At 35.3% G+C, this 16,561-nt stretch overlaps 1 protein-coding gene across 1 annotated transcript in view; it reads left to right on the forward strand.

Annotated features, from left to right (window-relative positions):
• The window catches only part of LOC140143036 (lymphocyte antigen 75-like), a 98,702-nt gene that overhangs the window by 39,596 nt on the left and 42,545 nt on the right, over nucleotides 1-16,561 (forward strand). The window contains 8 exon segments of the mRNA XM_072165078.1: nucleotides 278-394; nucleotides 2,049-2,297; nucleotides 2,484-2,579; nucleotides 8,067-8,188; nucleotides 8,190-8,277; nucleotides 11,672-11,832; nucleotides 13,638-13,742; nucleotides 15,694-15,812. Coding sequence (XP_072021179.1) covers nucleotides 278-394; nucleotides 2,049-2,297; nucleotides 2,484-2,579; nucleotides 8,067-8,188; nucleotides 8,190-8,277; nucleotides 11,672-11,832; nucleotides 13,638-13,742; nucleotides 15,694-15,812 — 1,057 coding nt within the window.

Below are 16,561 nucleotides of genomic sequence, written 5' to 3' on the forward strand. Positions count from 1 at the left end.
ATGTAAGTACCACAACTGTCCTACTTTTGTGGACAGCGTAGAAACATATGAAGTGCACAAGGCAAAATTGTGACACTCACTTCATTTTTGTCATTGCATTCACCGCACAATTGGTACTCATTAAGAGAAACATATCTGTATGAAAAGACAGTGATTTTTGCCACAAGTCTGCACAATTTAGGACCACATAAATTTGGTCGTTATAAGACTATATTAAAATTATAATCTTTTTTTTCTCAAAACTTTCTGATTTTGATTGCACATTTGATCATATCAGGGGAGCCAAATAATTATGGTGACCAAGGAGAACATTGCGGTGAATTTATATTCAGCGATGGCAGATGGAATGATAATGACTGCTCAAATACACTCTCTTATATCTGCAAAAGATCTGGTAAGTTCACCATGTACCATTTAATAAAACTATGTGTAAGGCATGATACTATGATTCCTGACTGCAATTATTGCTTGTCTAGAGTCGTTCATCACAAGAGCTATAATTTCTTGATCAAATTGAAGGTTGTTGCACTTTCCAATGGAACTGCACACTCATGTACCAATCTTGAAATTTCCTAAAAGCTACTTTTATTTGTTCAAATTGTTATGATTACATACATTGGTATTCCCCATGATTGCCACGTGCCCCCTTAGTAATTGGCAACCTGTATGGCTCAGCTACTACATAAAATGAATGACTACTGAAAATTAATGAATGTACCCCTCTAATTTGTCTGACACCACCAGCTAAAGCCAAATTAATGAATGTACCCCTCTACTTTGTCTGACACCACCAGCTAAAGCCAAATTAATGATTGTACCCCTCTACTTTGTCTGACACCACCAGCTAAAGCCAAATTAATGATTGTACCCCTCTACTTTGTCTGACACCACCAGCTAAAGCCAAATTAATGAATGTACCCCTCTAATTTGTCTGACACCACCAGCTAAAGCCAAATTAATGAATATACCCCTCTACTTTGTCTGACACCACCAGCTAAAGCCAAATTAATGATTGTACCCCTCTACTTTGTCTGACACCACCAGCTAAAACCAAATTAATGATTGTACCCCTCTACTTTGTCTGACACCACCAGCTAAAGCCAAATTAATGATTGTACCCCTCTACTTTGTCTGACACCACCAGCTAAAGCCAAATTAATGATTGTACCCCTCTACTTTGTCTGACACCACCAGCTAAAGCCAAATTAATGATTGTACCCCTCTACTTTGTCTGACACCACCAGCTAAAGCCAAATTAATGATTGTACCCCTCTAATTTGTCTGACACCACCAGCTAAAGCCAAATTAATGAATGTACCCCTCTACTTTGTCTGACACCACCAGCTAAAGCCAAAATGATGTGAAAAGCCTCAAGCAGGACTGATGGACAAAAGTGAAGGCCTCTTTACACACACCACCATAAGCATATATAAATCCCCCCTCAATATTCAAAGGGAGAGTGGTCCATGCAATCATTCCTCAATGCTATGCAAATGTGTGTGATTTTACCATTTTAGCTTTAAAAATTGCAAATGTGTGTGTGATTTGCGCTATTTATTCCAGTTTAACATCATATGTGACCATTTTAGCTACAAATTGCACATTTCTGTTTGCATTTATTCACTGCACCTGCATGGAGGCAATAGACCTTTTTTAATCAACATTTTCCGAAGACAGCTGGCATTTAATTCTGGATCATCAACGCCGACACAGAGGCAAATATTTAGCCTGAACACAAATCTACAGGAAAGACTAGATCATGCATGGGGTATATCTTGTGTAAGATATTGATGTTTTCCTATCTTAATTTGAAATAGTCTATTGAAAACACTGTGTGCATCACTGTCATAAATGAAGCTTGGGGTCATGTTAAGTGCCAAATATATTACAAGAAACAGAGAGCCACTGGCGAAATTATACTTGTTGTCCTGTGAGATTGCATCAGTATTATACACAAGTTTCTAAGTGTACTGATGAAACAATGGAAATTTCTTTAAAATGTGGAAAAGGTTTGCTCACCCCCCTCCTTTATGTTTGTGTATAAACAGAATATTTGTCAACCAACTTCTTTGCCTACACACTCGCCAAACTGGACGGCAATGACAACTCTATTGTGAGTGATATGTGGCCATGGGAGTGTGCCATGAGGTGCGTGTCAATGGTAGCATTTACATGTCGATCTTTTGACTATGATCGTGTCAATCGTGTATGTTACTTCAGTGCTACAAACAAGGATTTAGCTGGAGTTGGTCTGACACCAACTCAGGATACATCCCCATTTGATTATTATGAGAGAGGTAAGTGGCTGCATTCATTTGACCATCACTGTGTTTGTTATTCAACGTTTGCGGTATATTAAGAACATAATTTTGATTTCAGTATTGATAGGTTGAAATTAAATGATATTATATTTCTTTAACAAATTTCATTTCAAAATGATCACAATTGTAGCTAAATGTATGCTATATTTTGCTTGTTGTCAGATTTGAGTGTTACTACAGCTGCACCACCCACACCAGTACCAGCAACATATGGTTGTGAATCTGGATGGAAACACTATAATGGATACTGCTATATGTGTAAGTACACTGACTGATGCATGCATGTCTAATCCTGGTTCTCTTCACCTCTCAAAGGCACTGCTAGCAATTTTGATTTTGTTATTTACTGAAAATGCTGAAATGTTTCTGTCCAATTTAAGTTGAAATAACAAGATAACATGAACGAAACCTGCTATTTTGGCTGTATAAGGTTTAAGTTGGGACATGTGAAAACAAACAAATAGGTTTGAAAAAAACTAACCCATTTTACATTATAAGATTTTATATTATAAGGTAAAAAAATGTAAAAAAAACCCACAAATACACACACCAAAGGATCAAGAAATGTAAAGAACACAAATTCACATGATAAAGAATAATGAATGTAAAGAACACAAATATACATGCTAAAGGGTAAAGAAATGTAAGGAACACAAATATACATGCCAAAGGGTAAAGAAATGTAAGGAACACAAATATACATGCCAAAGGGTAAAGAAATGTAAGGAACACAAATACACATGCCAAAGGGTAAAGAAATGTAAGGAACACAAATATACATGCCAAAGGGTAAAGAAATGTAAGGAACACAAATATACATGCCAAAGGGTAAAGAAATGTAAAGAACACAAATATACATGCCAAAGGGTAAAGAAATGTAAGGAACACAAATATACATGCCAAAGAGTAAAGAAATGTAAGGAACACAAATATACATGCCAAAGGGTAAAGAAATGTAAGGAACACAAATATACATGCCAAAGGGTAAAGAAATGTAAAGAACACATACATGCCAAAGAGTAAAGAAATGTAAGGAACACAAATATACATGCCAAAGAGTAAAGAAATGTAAGGAACACAAATATACATGCCAAAGAGTAAAGAAATGTAAGGAACACAAATATACATGCCAAAGGGTAAAGAAATGTAAGGAACACAAATATACATGCCAAAGGGCAAAGAAATGTAAGGAACACAACTATACATGCCAAAGAGTAAAGAAATGTAAGGAACACAAATATATACACCAAGTTTAGTACATTTTTTCCCTAAATGACCAAAAATGTTTTGATGTTTTTGGGAAAAAAATCCATATCTTCAATACAAAAGGTCAACATTTTCAATTGATCATCAGCTTTTCATTCACTTTAAGTACATATCATTAGATTTATAAAGTTTACTTCACAGACTGTTAAATATCAAAAATATCAATTTTTAATCATTTGCCATCAAATGCTGTACGTAATGCTATACGCAACTCATGACACTACAATTGGCGTCAACATACAAGGACACCTGATAAATAATCTTCGCTTTGCAGATGATATTGTACTGATAGCCGAAAATGAAAGAGATCTGCAAACACTGACCAACAAAGTGAACCTAAACAGCTCAAATTTTGGCTTGAAGATTAACATCGCCAAGACAGAGGTACAAGTTATCAGCAAGCAGCCACAGGACCTAAACATCAACATCAATGGGGTTAAACTTCTTCAGGTAGACAAGTTCATATACACTGCAAGATTCTCATCTGTGTGACGCCGATGTCACCACAATGTCACTCCATCGGAAACTACACCTCGGTTTTCCATATCACCGGTCCGAAATAGCCGGGTAGCCAGCCTTCTAGGTTTCTACAGAGTGACTTTGCGGCGCGGTGACTTCGCAGGAGAGTCACACCGGTGTGACTACACGACTGGGCCTGGGTGCTCAGTATCGGCGTTTGGGGTTGCCGGTTTTGCTTTTATTGGCATATTTTTTATATTCTCTTGATTTATTCAAATAATATTCTTTATTTCTTGCTTTTTTTAGGGGATTAGGGAGGGGGAAATTGCAAACTGAACTTTAAAAATAAGGGAAATATTAGATGAATAAAATAAATTTGTTAGTAAAAGAAATAAACATGATCAGTAAACAAAGTATAATTCATAATATGATGAATAAAATACATTTTTGTTAATTGGTGGTTATTTGAATAACTAAATAAATAAAAAATTAAGAAATAAATAAACAGGAAGAAACCAATAAACGAAGAATGGAAGAAACAAAGAAATACTTCGAAAGAAAACAACTTGAGAAAAAAGTAAGAATATTATAAGAAGCATGTACGCCTATTGATGAATTAAAATATTAAATGTGTAAAATAAATAAATAATTATAACAATAATAATTCCTAACAAGCATTAATATTTGCGTGATAAAAAATAAGACACAATTTCAAACAAACACTGCAATAGGCCTATATTGATGTGACACCGATTTATAGGCATAATTTGATAACGTAAAAAAATCAACATGAAAAACGAATCAAATTAATAGGGCTATAAAAACGCCATTTTGAAAAACGGAAAAAGAAAATAGCACAAGCCAAAGTTTTGCATAAATTTACGGCAGTAAAAGTATAAATGTGCAGGCCTAGACCTTTCAGGAAAGTGACAAGAAGTAAAACAAAATGCATGCTAGGCCTATAAATCAATTTTAAATATAGCAGAAAAATTCTTGCTTCAAAATAAGTAAAGTTTTGGCAAATCAAAATGTATAAATTGAAAATGCTAGGCCTATAATAGGCATACTTTGCGAACTTTGGCTGAAAATTAATATCTCTTTAAAACATTTAAAAACACAATTTGTTTTAAATAAAAAAGTTTCAATAAGCCTATATAACGTTATCATGCAAAATATGAAAAAATAGGCCTAATTTGATAGCAAAACATGTCATCTAACCACTGAAGTAAACAAAGCAATGATATAAGTTTTGTGGGAAAACAAGCAAACAAATAAACAAAATAAAAACGTTTGAAATGAAACAAACAAATAAACCAAGAACAAGAACTGCAAACAAAACACACACAGTTGATGAGTTAAACAGGCAGCACGAAAAGAATTAAAATATTATAAAAGAGAACAATAAATAAATGAAACAAAATGAATCGGAAGTCTCACAGTTGAAATATAAATGATAAAGAATGCAAAAGCACAATAAAAAAACCCAAAGACAGTAGAACCACAGACCCACTGTACAGCATGCATCAATCAATTAATTTTAAAACCAACTCATTCCATGAGCGCGAGCGTATACAAGCAGTAAACAAGCATGATACGCATATTTGTCATCATCAGCGCGTATTTGGTAGATATACGCGCGCGCCCAGAGTGTTCGGACTCATAACAGGGTTCGGTCAACGACCTTTCGGCAGCGTAGTCACCTTGAAGTTCGCCGACTGGGCACCGAGCAGGCGACGCATGGGGCACTGGCTACGGAAGTCACTTTGATGTGACTACAAGATGTGGACCACTGTCGGAATCTAGTCGGTGGTGTACATCATGAGTTGCCGATGCGGCATCGAGCAGGTAACACATCGGAGGCTAGCAGTGGTAGTCACTACGTGATGACACTGCTGCATAGTACCCTACTGCCTTGTTTCCGATGTAGTCACTCTCCTGTTGTGACTCTGTCGGCCACCATAGGGTAGGTTATTCTGGAGTGACGGCGATAGTGACTTCAGAGTTCCAGTGCAATGTAGTCACTCTGTCGCCAGGAATTTTGCAGTGTACCTTGGAGGTGCCATTACTCAGAGGGGAACATGCTCAAAAGACATCAGGCACAGAATTGGAAAGGCGCTTGGGGCGATTAAAAGTCTCAACAAAATCTGGCATGCTAAAGACATCACTTGCTTAACAAAAATCAAACTCTACAAAGTACTTGTCCTGTCCATCCTTATGTATGGCTAGAAACATGGACTCTAAAAAAGATAGACGAAAATAGACTGCTGACCTTTGAGATGATCTCCCTTAGGAAAATCATTGGTATCACCAGACTAGACAAAATCAGGAACACCGTCATCAGAGAAAGCCTAGGTCTGAAGGAGACGATAATTGACAGAGTGACCACAAAAAGACTGAAATACTTTGGCCATGTCAATCGGATGCAACCATCAAGATACCCAAACATACTCCTGACCTCCAATATCCATGGTGACAGACCATGTGGAAGACCAGCCAAGAAATGGACAGATTGTTTAAAGGCAGACTGTGCTACTAGAAACCTGAGCTCCCTGGCTGAAGCTACCAGTCTATCACGTGATCGGAGGATCTGGCAAGCCATCCTGAAACAGAAGCCATCACACAATCCCAAAATGGTGTGGACGGCTTAGGTCAAGGTCAAGGTGTATTATTTCATGAATTTAAAAAAAAATCAAAATTATTTGATATCAGAAGGACATTCTTCATATTCAGAAAGCAATTCGATATGTCTGATGTGTTCTTATCTCCCACAAAAAATACTGTTCAAACATTGCTACAAGAGCCCTTAACCAATTCTGAATGACCCATTGCCAAAAAGAATGCAAAAGCACGATAAAAAAAACCAAAGACAGTAGAACCACAGACCCACTGTACAGCATGCATCAATCAATTAATTTTAAAACCAACTCATTCCATGAGCGCCGAGCGGTATACAAGCAGTAAACAAGCATGATCGCATATTTGTCATCATCAGCGCAGATTTGGTAGATATACGCAGCGTCCCCAGAGTGTTCGAACTCATAACAGGGTTCGGTCAACGACCTTTCGGCAGCGTAGTCACCTTGAAGTTCGCCGACTGGGCACCGAGCAGGCGACGCATGGGGCACTGGCTACGGAAGTCACTTTGATGTGACTACAAGATGTGGACCACTGTCGGAATCTAGTCGGTGGTGTACATCATGAGTTGCCGATCTTGCGCATCGAGCAGGTAACACATCGGAGGCTAGCAGTGGTAGTCACTACGTGATGACACTGCTGCATAGTACCCTACTGCCTTGTTTCCGATGTAGTCACTCTCCTGTTGTGACTCTGTCGGCCACCATAGGGTAGGTTATTCTGGAGTGACGGCGATAGTGACTTCAGAGTTCCAGTGCGATGTAGTCACTCTGTCGCCAGGAATTTTGCAGTGTACCTTGGAGGTGCCATTACTCAGAGGGGAACATGCTCAAAAGACATCAGGCACAGAATTGGAAAGGCGCTTGGGGCGATTCAAAGTCTCAACAAAATCTGGCATGCTAAAGACATCACTTGCTCAACAAAAATCAAACTCTACAAAGTACTTGTCCTGTCCATCCTTATGTATGGCTCAGAAACATGGACTCTAAAAAAGATAGACGAAAATAGACTGCTGACCTTTGAGATGATCTCCCTTAGGAAAATCATGTTGTACATCGATAGACAAAGATGCATAAGAACTTTGACCTAGGCTAGTGATTGTCACTTGTCACATGATCACGTTACTTCATCGAACAAAGCCAGCATATAATTGACAAAAATAGCTTCATCAAAGTAAGAATTGCTTTGTCCAAAGTACCTTTTTTGCATCATTGAACAGAAACAATTTTAATCTTCATTGAATGAAGACCTCATGTGCATACACATTAGGGAAATAGAGATTGGGAAAGGGAGAGAATGTCTCTATAATGATCATAAAATGGTAAATTTTCATTTGATTTGACATCCTCTAGCCAAACTTTTCCATGTGCTTTGCATTTTTTGCAGCCGCTTTATCTTATGATACCTTTGCAAATAATCAAGCTGGGTGTCAATCAATGGGTGCTAACTTGGTATCAATACGGGACTACAATGAAAATGGCTTCCTTGTGTCATATATATATGAAGGTGAGTGCTGTGTGTCAATCAATGGGTGCCAACTTGGTATCAATACGGGACTACAATGAAAATGGCTTCCTTGTGTCATATATATATGAAGGTGAGTGCTGGGTTTGAATCAATGGGTGCCAACTTGGTATCAATATGCGGGACTACAATGAAAATGGCTTCCTTGTGTCATATATATATGAAGGTGAGTGCTGGGTTTGAATCAATGGGTGCCAACTTGGTATCAATACGGGACTACAATGAAAATGGCTTCCTTGTGTCATATATGGTCATTTTCACGGTAAAGGGTGTAACTTTGGATTTTTAACATTTTAATCCGTAGCGTTCTAATAAAGCCACAGAATTCCATAATTTTTGGCCACATAAGTCATCTAGTTAGCAGCTACCTTGGGTAGCATAATCAGCTTTGGGAGTTACTGCGTTCAGTTTTAGCAGGCTTAAATGTACTTAATATTGCCATTTGGAAAAACTATAAAAACAGTAACATTTTTGTAAAACCCTGTGTTTTCTTCAGTTAGTTCATGGATAATTTTTCTTATCCTGAAAGTACAGTCATATGTTCAGTAAACACTGCCACATTAGATTTAATTGTGAACGGCCCTGTATTTTTGAGAACCGGACTTCGATATTTGTCGTTTCGAGGCTTCATTTTCCGTTAACAATTGTTAACAAACTTTGTGGGTGTAGCTTTGGTTCATAATTCTTGGTTATTTCTTCACTTCTTCTTGATTTATAACAGTTGTTATCTTAACTTGAAATGGGTAACAAAAATTAGCCGATTTGCAAGCTTTTAAAATTTTTATAAAATCTTGACTTCAAATAGCCGTGTTTCCGTTAACTTTTATGAAGCCTCCGAAACACGCTGTTTAGCACGCTTGTGCAAATATAACTAATAGATCGCATCCAATCTATTTATCAAAATGTAGCAAAGTAGATCCTCAAGTCACATGTTTTTAAATCGTGGAGATATATATCACCGTTTGAAAATGGGACCCAATACAAACTTTCCGTTAACAATTGAAGCCTCCGAAACAAATGAAGCCTCCGAAACAACAGTAAACTTAATTATCATCTATGCATATCTAAATTGGTGTGTTTCATACTGATATCTGCATTGTAATTATTACTTGATATGTGCAGAATGTCATAAATTTAAAAAAAATTGACATTATGGTTAATGTTTGAAAAATATACTGATACCTTAAAAAGCCTGTTTCGGAGGCTTCACATGCAAAAAACACCATACTTAACAAATGGGTGAAAAAATTAATGTGTGATAAATCTACAATATCTGCCGCATAGAATCATTGATTCAATACACACAAGAAAATAACAGCTTAGATGATCCCAACACTGTTGTTTTCAAAAAACTACTTCTGCAATGTTTAACAATTGTTAACATGAAGCCTCCGAAACAAAAAAAATGACTTGCTGTGATAATTTAATTTTTGTCACAACTGAAATTCAATACTTAGAAGCAAAGCATGAAAATTGGTAATTGTGATATTTTTTACCTATTTTTTATGTCAACTTGTAGTAGTTAGCTAAATATTTTACTTTTATGATCACCTGTGTTGTTAACTGAAGCCTCCGAAACACAAATCGCTTGAATTGCCAATTCTAAAAATAACTCCAATTTCTGTGAAACTTGGCTGGGAGGTTCCTTTCATCAAGTAGTATTTGTACATGAAGTTAGACATTCAAATTATTTTAGGAACCCAATTAAAACTTAAAAAATATGTTTAAGGTTTGGAAATTTCCATTGTAAATGACACTTGATGTTAAAAATTTTCAAAACTGCAATTACAAACATAGCAAAACATGGTATAAAATTTAACTTATATCTGTTGACTTACTTTGGAATGGAATTTCACATGTATTCCAGCTTTCATGTCAAAATTTTCTGAGGTTATGTAAAATACATTTTTTCTTAGATTTTAACCAAAATGTTATGCAAATGTCAAATTTTTATTAGAAATCAAAAGGTTTAAGCCTTGAAACATTATTTTACTTGAATTTAAGTTGCTTCTATGCATGATTTCAGTAAACAGAAACATATTTAAGTGGTTTGAAATTTTGACCCTAAAAATCAAAAGTTACACCTTTACCGTGAAAATGACCATATATATGAAGGTGAGTGTTGAAAGTAATTAAATCACTTTCAGATGATATTTGTATCAACCATACTCTCAAAGTGTACAATACTGTATGTGATAATTACTGGATACTACAAGATGTGTACTAAATAGTAATTGTTTAGCAGCTATAAATCATGAACTTACTTGTTTTCTAATAATACTTAACCTATATCATAAAATTTATGGTCTATATGTTTGCTGATTAAAATACTATATCGTTTCAATTTCATTAAAGGCAAAGCATGGTTGATGATGAACCTTACTGTTACAATGATAGAAAAGTCACATCCTTCTGACACTTCACAATTTGTTAATGTCAATTATTACATCCTCTGTCTTTAAACTTAACAAACTTTGTCACAAAGGCACATTTTTTACTCCCTTTTCCAAAATACTACAATTATATAATTTCGCATATTTTGGTTTAAACAAGAGTGCCACCATCTTGTTGCTTTGTTTCCATGCCAGGTCAGTCACTCAGGACCCATGTTGTTCTTGGTGTATATTTTTATGCCATTTTTTATTAATAAAGATGATGAATATAATGTCAAAGAGGATTTTTTTCATTTATAAATTCCTTTTCTATTTTGTAAGGTCAAATTAATAGAGTGCAGTTCTACCAATCCCATATTATTGTTGTAAAATCAGTTAGGAAAGTATAAGTAGATACAGCTGGCAACAAGAAGACAGTGTTTATTATAGTTCTAACATTGAATGTATGTGTCAAGATATGTCAATTAATCACAATATGGCGATATCTCTGCAAAAGTATCATTATGATCTCATGCCCCTTTTAACTTAAAGGGATTTTCAGTGATTGCATGGTAAAATGAAAAAACAATTGAAATTGATTAGAGTAGCTTTTAGATAAAGGATAAGTTATAGAATTATATTCAAGTACTTTTTCGCAGAATTGACAAAAGCATAAAAAAAATGAAATACTAGAAAGGTTTTCTAGTTTGATTCTTGAAAATTGAGATTTATTTAAAGTACGCTACCAATAGACAAGGAAAACTTTTTATGTGGCCAGGGGTCAATGTTTCAGGTCAAAATATACAGGTTGTGATTTATGATGATGGTGCTCTACAAAATATTGGAAATAAATTGAAAGCTTCTTATGACTTTGAACCATAATATCTAGGCTTAAGTAGAGATATGACAGCTTCATGTAAATTTAATACACAGCTTTTGGCTAAACTCTTGCATGTTAGTACATCTATGTTACTGATGAAGGTGCACAAAACAGAATTTGGATGATTTTTATCATTTTTATGATAGGTAAATCACTGAATGGGTCTTCAATTGTATGATATGTCACTAATATGTTTATATCAATATGTTTGCTAGCGTACCCTGGTTATGACCAGTTTTGGATAGGTCTTTCTGATGAGAACCTTGAGATGTATTATGAGTGGCTTGATGGCACAGATGTTACTTACACAGCATGGAATTACTACGAGCCTAACAATGTTGGAGAAGAAGACTGTGGAGAACTGTATGTTCCTAATGTGAGTATACACTGCAACTGTGTTGATAGCATGGATGTAAGTGCTACAGTGTGTGGGGAACTCTATGTTCCGTTTGTGAGTATAATCCGTAAATGTGTTAATAGCATATGTATATGACATAGTGTGTGGAGAACCGGCAGGTTCGTTTTGCATACCTGCATACTGCATATTTTTAGAGTTTCTTTGTGGCGAGTTCGCCGAGTTGTAAGTATCAAATGTTGCATGATTGGGCATATCGTAAACAAAATATAAACACATGATATAAACACTTTTGTTTGATCCTTGGGCAGACATCTCAAAATTTGTGAGAGATGCTAATTAGATTGGATGACTGTACAATGCTCTGTGTCACGAGTGTGAATTAATTTTCTGGGTGTCTGTGTCTCAATTTGGAAAAACGATCAGTCTAAAATGATTCAGTCAGCATCACCTTAACATAAACTATTTTATTTAGCACATGTCTGTCCTTGCCTCCTTGGCAAATATTCAAAACCACAGATATTGGAACACAACAAAATACACATTGTTTATGTAGATTAGTGATATCATATCCCATAATGCCTATCTTTGGATGGTCTATGCTTTTTATACCCCGGTACAGGTATAAGTTGGAATGTCACACTGAATGATGGGACACACTATGAAATCCAGATTTATTCGAAATATAGTTTGTATTCAAAATCTAGCAGTAACCTGAGCCCTAACATTTGGTGAAGGGGTAAAGGGGGAGAGGGGTATAATTAACCAGAGGAAAAGTTAGTATCATAGGCCTATTAATAGGGAACACAGGAACGTGGTATGGTAATTTATTTTTATATGAATGAGTGTTCATGAACTATAAATGAGGTAGGGTTTTTGTACTTCAATGTAAAATTTGCATTGTTAGTAGTTTCAGTCTTTTCCAACAGTCTTAAGGAAAGGAGCATAAGCAGGCCCCTTTTCTGATCTTTTTTTCAAAATATGAGATTATGAGTACTGCAAAAAAAAATGTACGAAGCCTTCCTAAAGCAGACCTAAAGCATTCCAAAATAATTAAAAAATTTAAAAAAGCTGGCATATCTCACAAATCTCAGAGGGAGGGTACGAGAAGCAAAACGTTGATTTTTTTCGGCCTACAATGGTGCCATGTAATTCATAAATAGTAAACATTTGATAAAAGGTGACCCCTTTTTGTTATTCAATTCTAAAGGGACTCATCAGTATAGTTAGTTCCTGTTTAATTTATAGGTTGAGAACAAATGATACAATACATTGCTTGTTTGCAATGATACATTTTTATTAATACAAATAGGAAATGGTACTGGATAAACCATACACATTTAAGTCTGTTTGGATAATTATGTAGCCTTGGGGAAGTCCAGTAAAACTGTTAAGGTGACAGTGCATCTACAAAAATGTGTACTACATATCTTTGGGTGTTTTTATTTTCAAGTTATTTTAACGAAGTAAAACACACTCATTAACCTAACAAAATGAAAAATATCAACAAATTAAACGGAAGTGCACACCCATCCACCCTCTCCATGCACGCCACCACCACAACGCTCGTACCAACATCTCCAAAACACGCTCTCCAAATAAAGTAGCTTTAATATATTTTATATACTCGCCACTAAGAAACTCTAAAAATATGCAGTATGCAGGTATGCAAAACGAACCTGCCGGTGGAGAACTCTATATTCCTTCTGTGAGTATATATGTGCTGATATTGGGGTGTATGGATTTCAACTGGAATAGCCTGTTTGTACTCTAAACTTTTCATTTATCATTAATCTAGTATGTGTTATAATTTTGTTTGTTTACAGGGAAGGTGGAATGACCTGGCATGTGATGCATGGTATTTCCCAGGCATATGTAAGAAACCTGCCACTGATATTGGAAGTGTACCAATAGAAGAGGGTTGTCCAACGGTAAGGCTTGATCAAGTAACCAAATATTGGGTCAAAAAGGTTGATATGTTTAGTTATTGCTATAGTACATGTAGCTCTTTGCTTTTTTATGAGTTATACAAACCAACACATCATTAAAAGTGCAAATTTAAAGTTTTAATTTATGTCACATATGCACATTAGGATATTGTTGCGGTCTTGTCCATTTGGTGACCTTTGCTTGATTCAGGGCAGTAATTATATCATGGTATAGTTATGTGATTATTTATTTGCTTCATTATTGATTGAAGGAGGAATGGACTGATTAGAATGATGATTTGTGTATCATAATTAGTCATGTTTCTGTGTAATTTGGAGCCTTTGATTTAAAGTTTATTAAATTTACTATGGCACATCATTGGTCCAGTTTGTTTGTTTGGAGCTATATGTAATTCTACTCATGTATATATTAATTTGCAACCAGGTGTCAGTAGAGTATGATGCATCATATATATCGAAATTGTTACCATATATGTTATCTCAACTTTTTTTAAGGACAACAGATGAGAACTACAAGTTGAATTTTTTGTTGAAATGCAATTATCTCCGAATTTGGATTGATTCAGACAAGCAAACTTGCATACTTATAAAATTTAACTATTTTTGAAGACAAAATGTGCAGATGTTAAGAAATTGAATGTTTAAGCCTACCAAAACCCATCTCAAATTATACAATTTTGACCACCATGTCCATTTCAGATATGCTACCCATCATGACTTCCATGCACACACAGTCTATTGCTTGGTGTAGTAAAGATAACCTTTAAGTTGGAGCAAATTTCTCAAAATGAGTAGTGATTAATGTTACCAAACTTATGTTCTGATGAAATTTTAATCATTTTTGAAGATAAAATGTGCTGATCCTAAACGATTGAACAATGTTTAAGACTACCACTATTCATTTAAAATAATGCACTTAGTTGTTGTTCAGTTCCTCTATAGAGATATTTTCCATGGCAGCCATCTAGGATCATGCATGAAGATCCACCAAACAAACCATGGGTTTTGAGGTCTTATATTTTTTGTTGTATGTCAACAAAATCGCTTACATTTTCAGGACAATCTTATTTCATGTTGTTATAAGCGAATATAATGTTCCAGATAACGCTAGTTAATAAATACATTAAGAAAAAGTACCTTAAAGTTGCACTTTCTGTTATTACTCCTTTTGGACTTTAACATGTTCTAGCAGCCCTATATAAAACTGTGACACTCGAAAGTCCATATCTCAGGAATGGAATGTCCAATTAAGATTATTCCAACGCCAAAATGTTTCTTTCATCAAGTCCCAGCCAATAAGTTAGGTCTGAATAAATTTAAAAGTACTTCCATTTTTAGTGGACCTGCCTACTATTATTTTTTCTGTTTACTATAACACTTTTTGGACACACAGTGTATTCATTAAATGGCAATTACAAAATATTCGGGAATGTATCAAAAAGGTTCATTAATTCAATTTTGGGCATAATCTTTGTTTATGCCCTCACCTATGTTTAGGACATAGATTATATACAATGATATAAAATTGGATCGATCGAGTCTATTTTATTGGTCGAGCTATGAGGTTTAAAATATTGGACAAGAAGTAGTTGAATCCACTATCTTAAACTCATTAGCAAAATAATATTGGGCCTAAAGCATCCAATTTTATTATTATTATGTTTTTGATCCAATATTTTCACATACTTGGATTCATCAAAACATATAATAATGACATATATTGTCCATATGCATCCATGTACAAAAATAGGATCTATCATATGATACCAAAATCTCATCAGTATTTTGAGGTAAGTCTGGGAGATGAGACTGTTGATCTGGTTACGCCTCAATCACACTTGTCATGCCTGCATGTCAAAATGTTGATATGTGGTAGTATTCACAAATTGTTTACGATAACAACATGTTGTGACTATTTATTTTCATTTTGCAGGGATGGAAAGCCTACATGTCATCCTGCTATAAAATAGAAAATAGTCTTACCGCTGCCTGGGAGAATGCCAATTCACAGTGTACAGCATCTGGTGGCCATCTTATTATCATAAATGACATGTAAGAAAAAACACATATTACCATGACTTTGAAGTAACATACAGCCAGCCTTAAAATCTAAACCACAAAGAAAGGATCAGAAGAATATTAGTTGACAATGCCGGGGCTACTTTGCACCCCCTCTGGTATTTAATGATACCTATCTTTTGAAGTGCTGAGGGTATCTACTACCAGATTTGACATCTGACAATTTAAAGCACACAAGGGTCAATCAAAGGTCAACACAGGTTAAACTTTTTGTATTCATCTGGTCTCAAGGATTCAAAAAAGTATAGTATACTTGCAACGTATCGTTCTTGAGTTAGCAAAAAGGTCAACATTTGGGGGTGATCAGGTTTATTGGCCACACACGGGTCAGACACGGTCTGATTGAAACAAAAATGGTCTAAAATTGCTCCTCATAATAAAGCCAGATAAGGAACCATGTGGGATGCTTCGTTACTAGGAAACATCATAAAATAGGTCATGGTCAATGAACCAATTGAACTATTTTCCTGGATTTTGTTAGTAACAAAGCACTCTAGACAGTGCAAACAGGAAATGATTGGGAGCATGTCAAATCTGGTAATAGACAACCTTGGTACTGTCATTAAATCCCAGATGGGTGGCCCCTCTTATATCCCAATTAGAACAAGTGGAATCTGTTGTTGGCAAATGGCATTTTGATATTATATGGAAATCACAGCCCAAATTTTTTTTTTCCTGAATACATGCATGAAAAGCAGATGTGTAATGTGTATTTTAGAAAC

Source organism: Amphiura filiformis, chromosome 20, assembly GCF_039555335.1.
Source record: "Amphiura filiformis chromosome 20, Afil_fr2py, whole genome shotgun sequence".
Classification (NCBI taxonomy): domain Eukaryota; kingdom Metazoa; phylum Echinodermata; class Ophiuroidea; order Amphilepidida; family Amphiuridae; genus Amphiura; species Amphiura filiformis.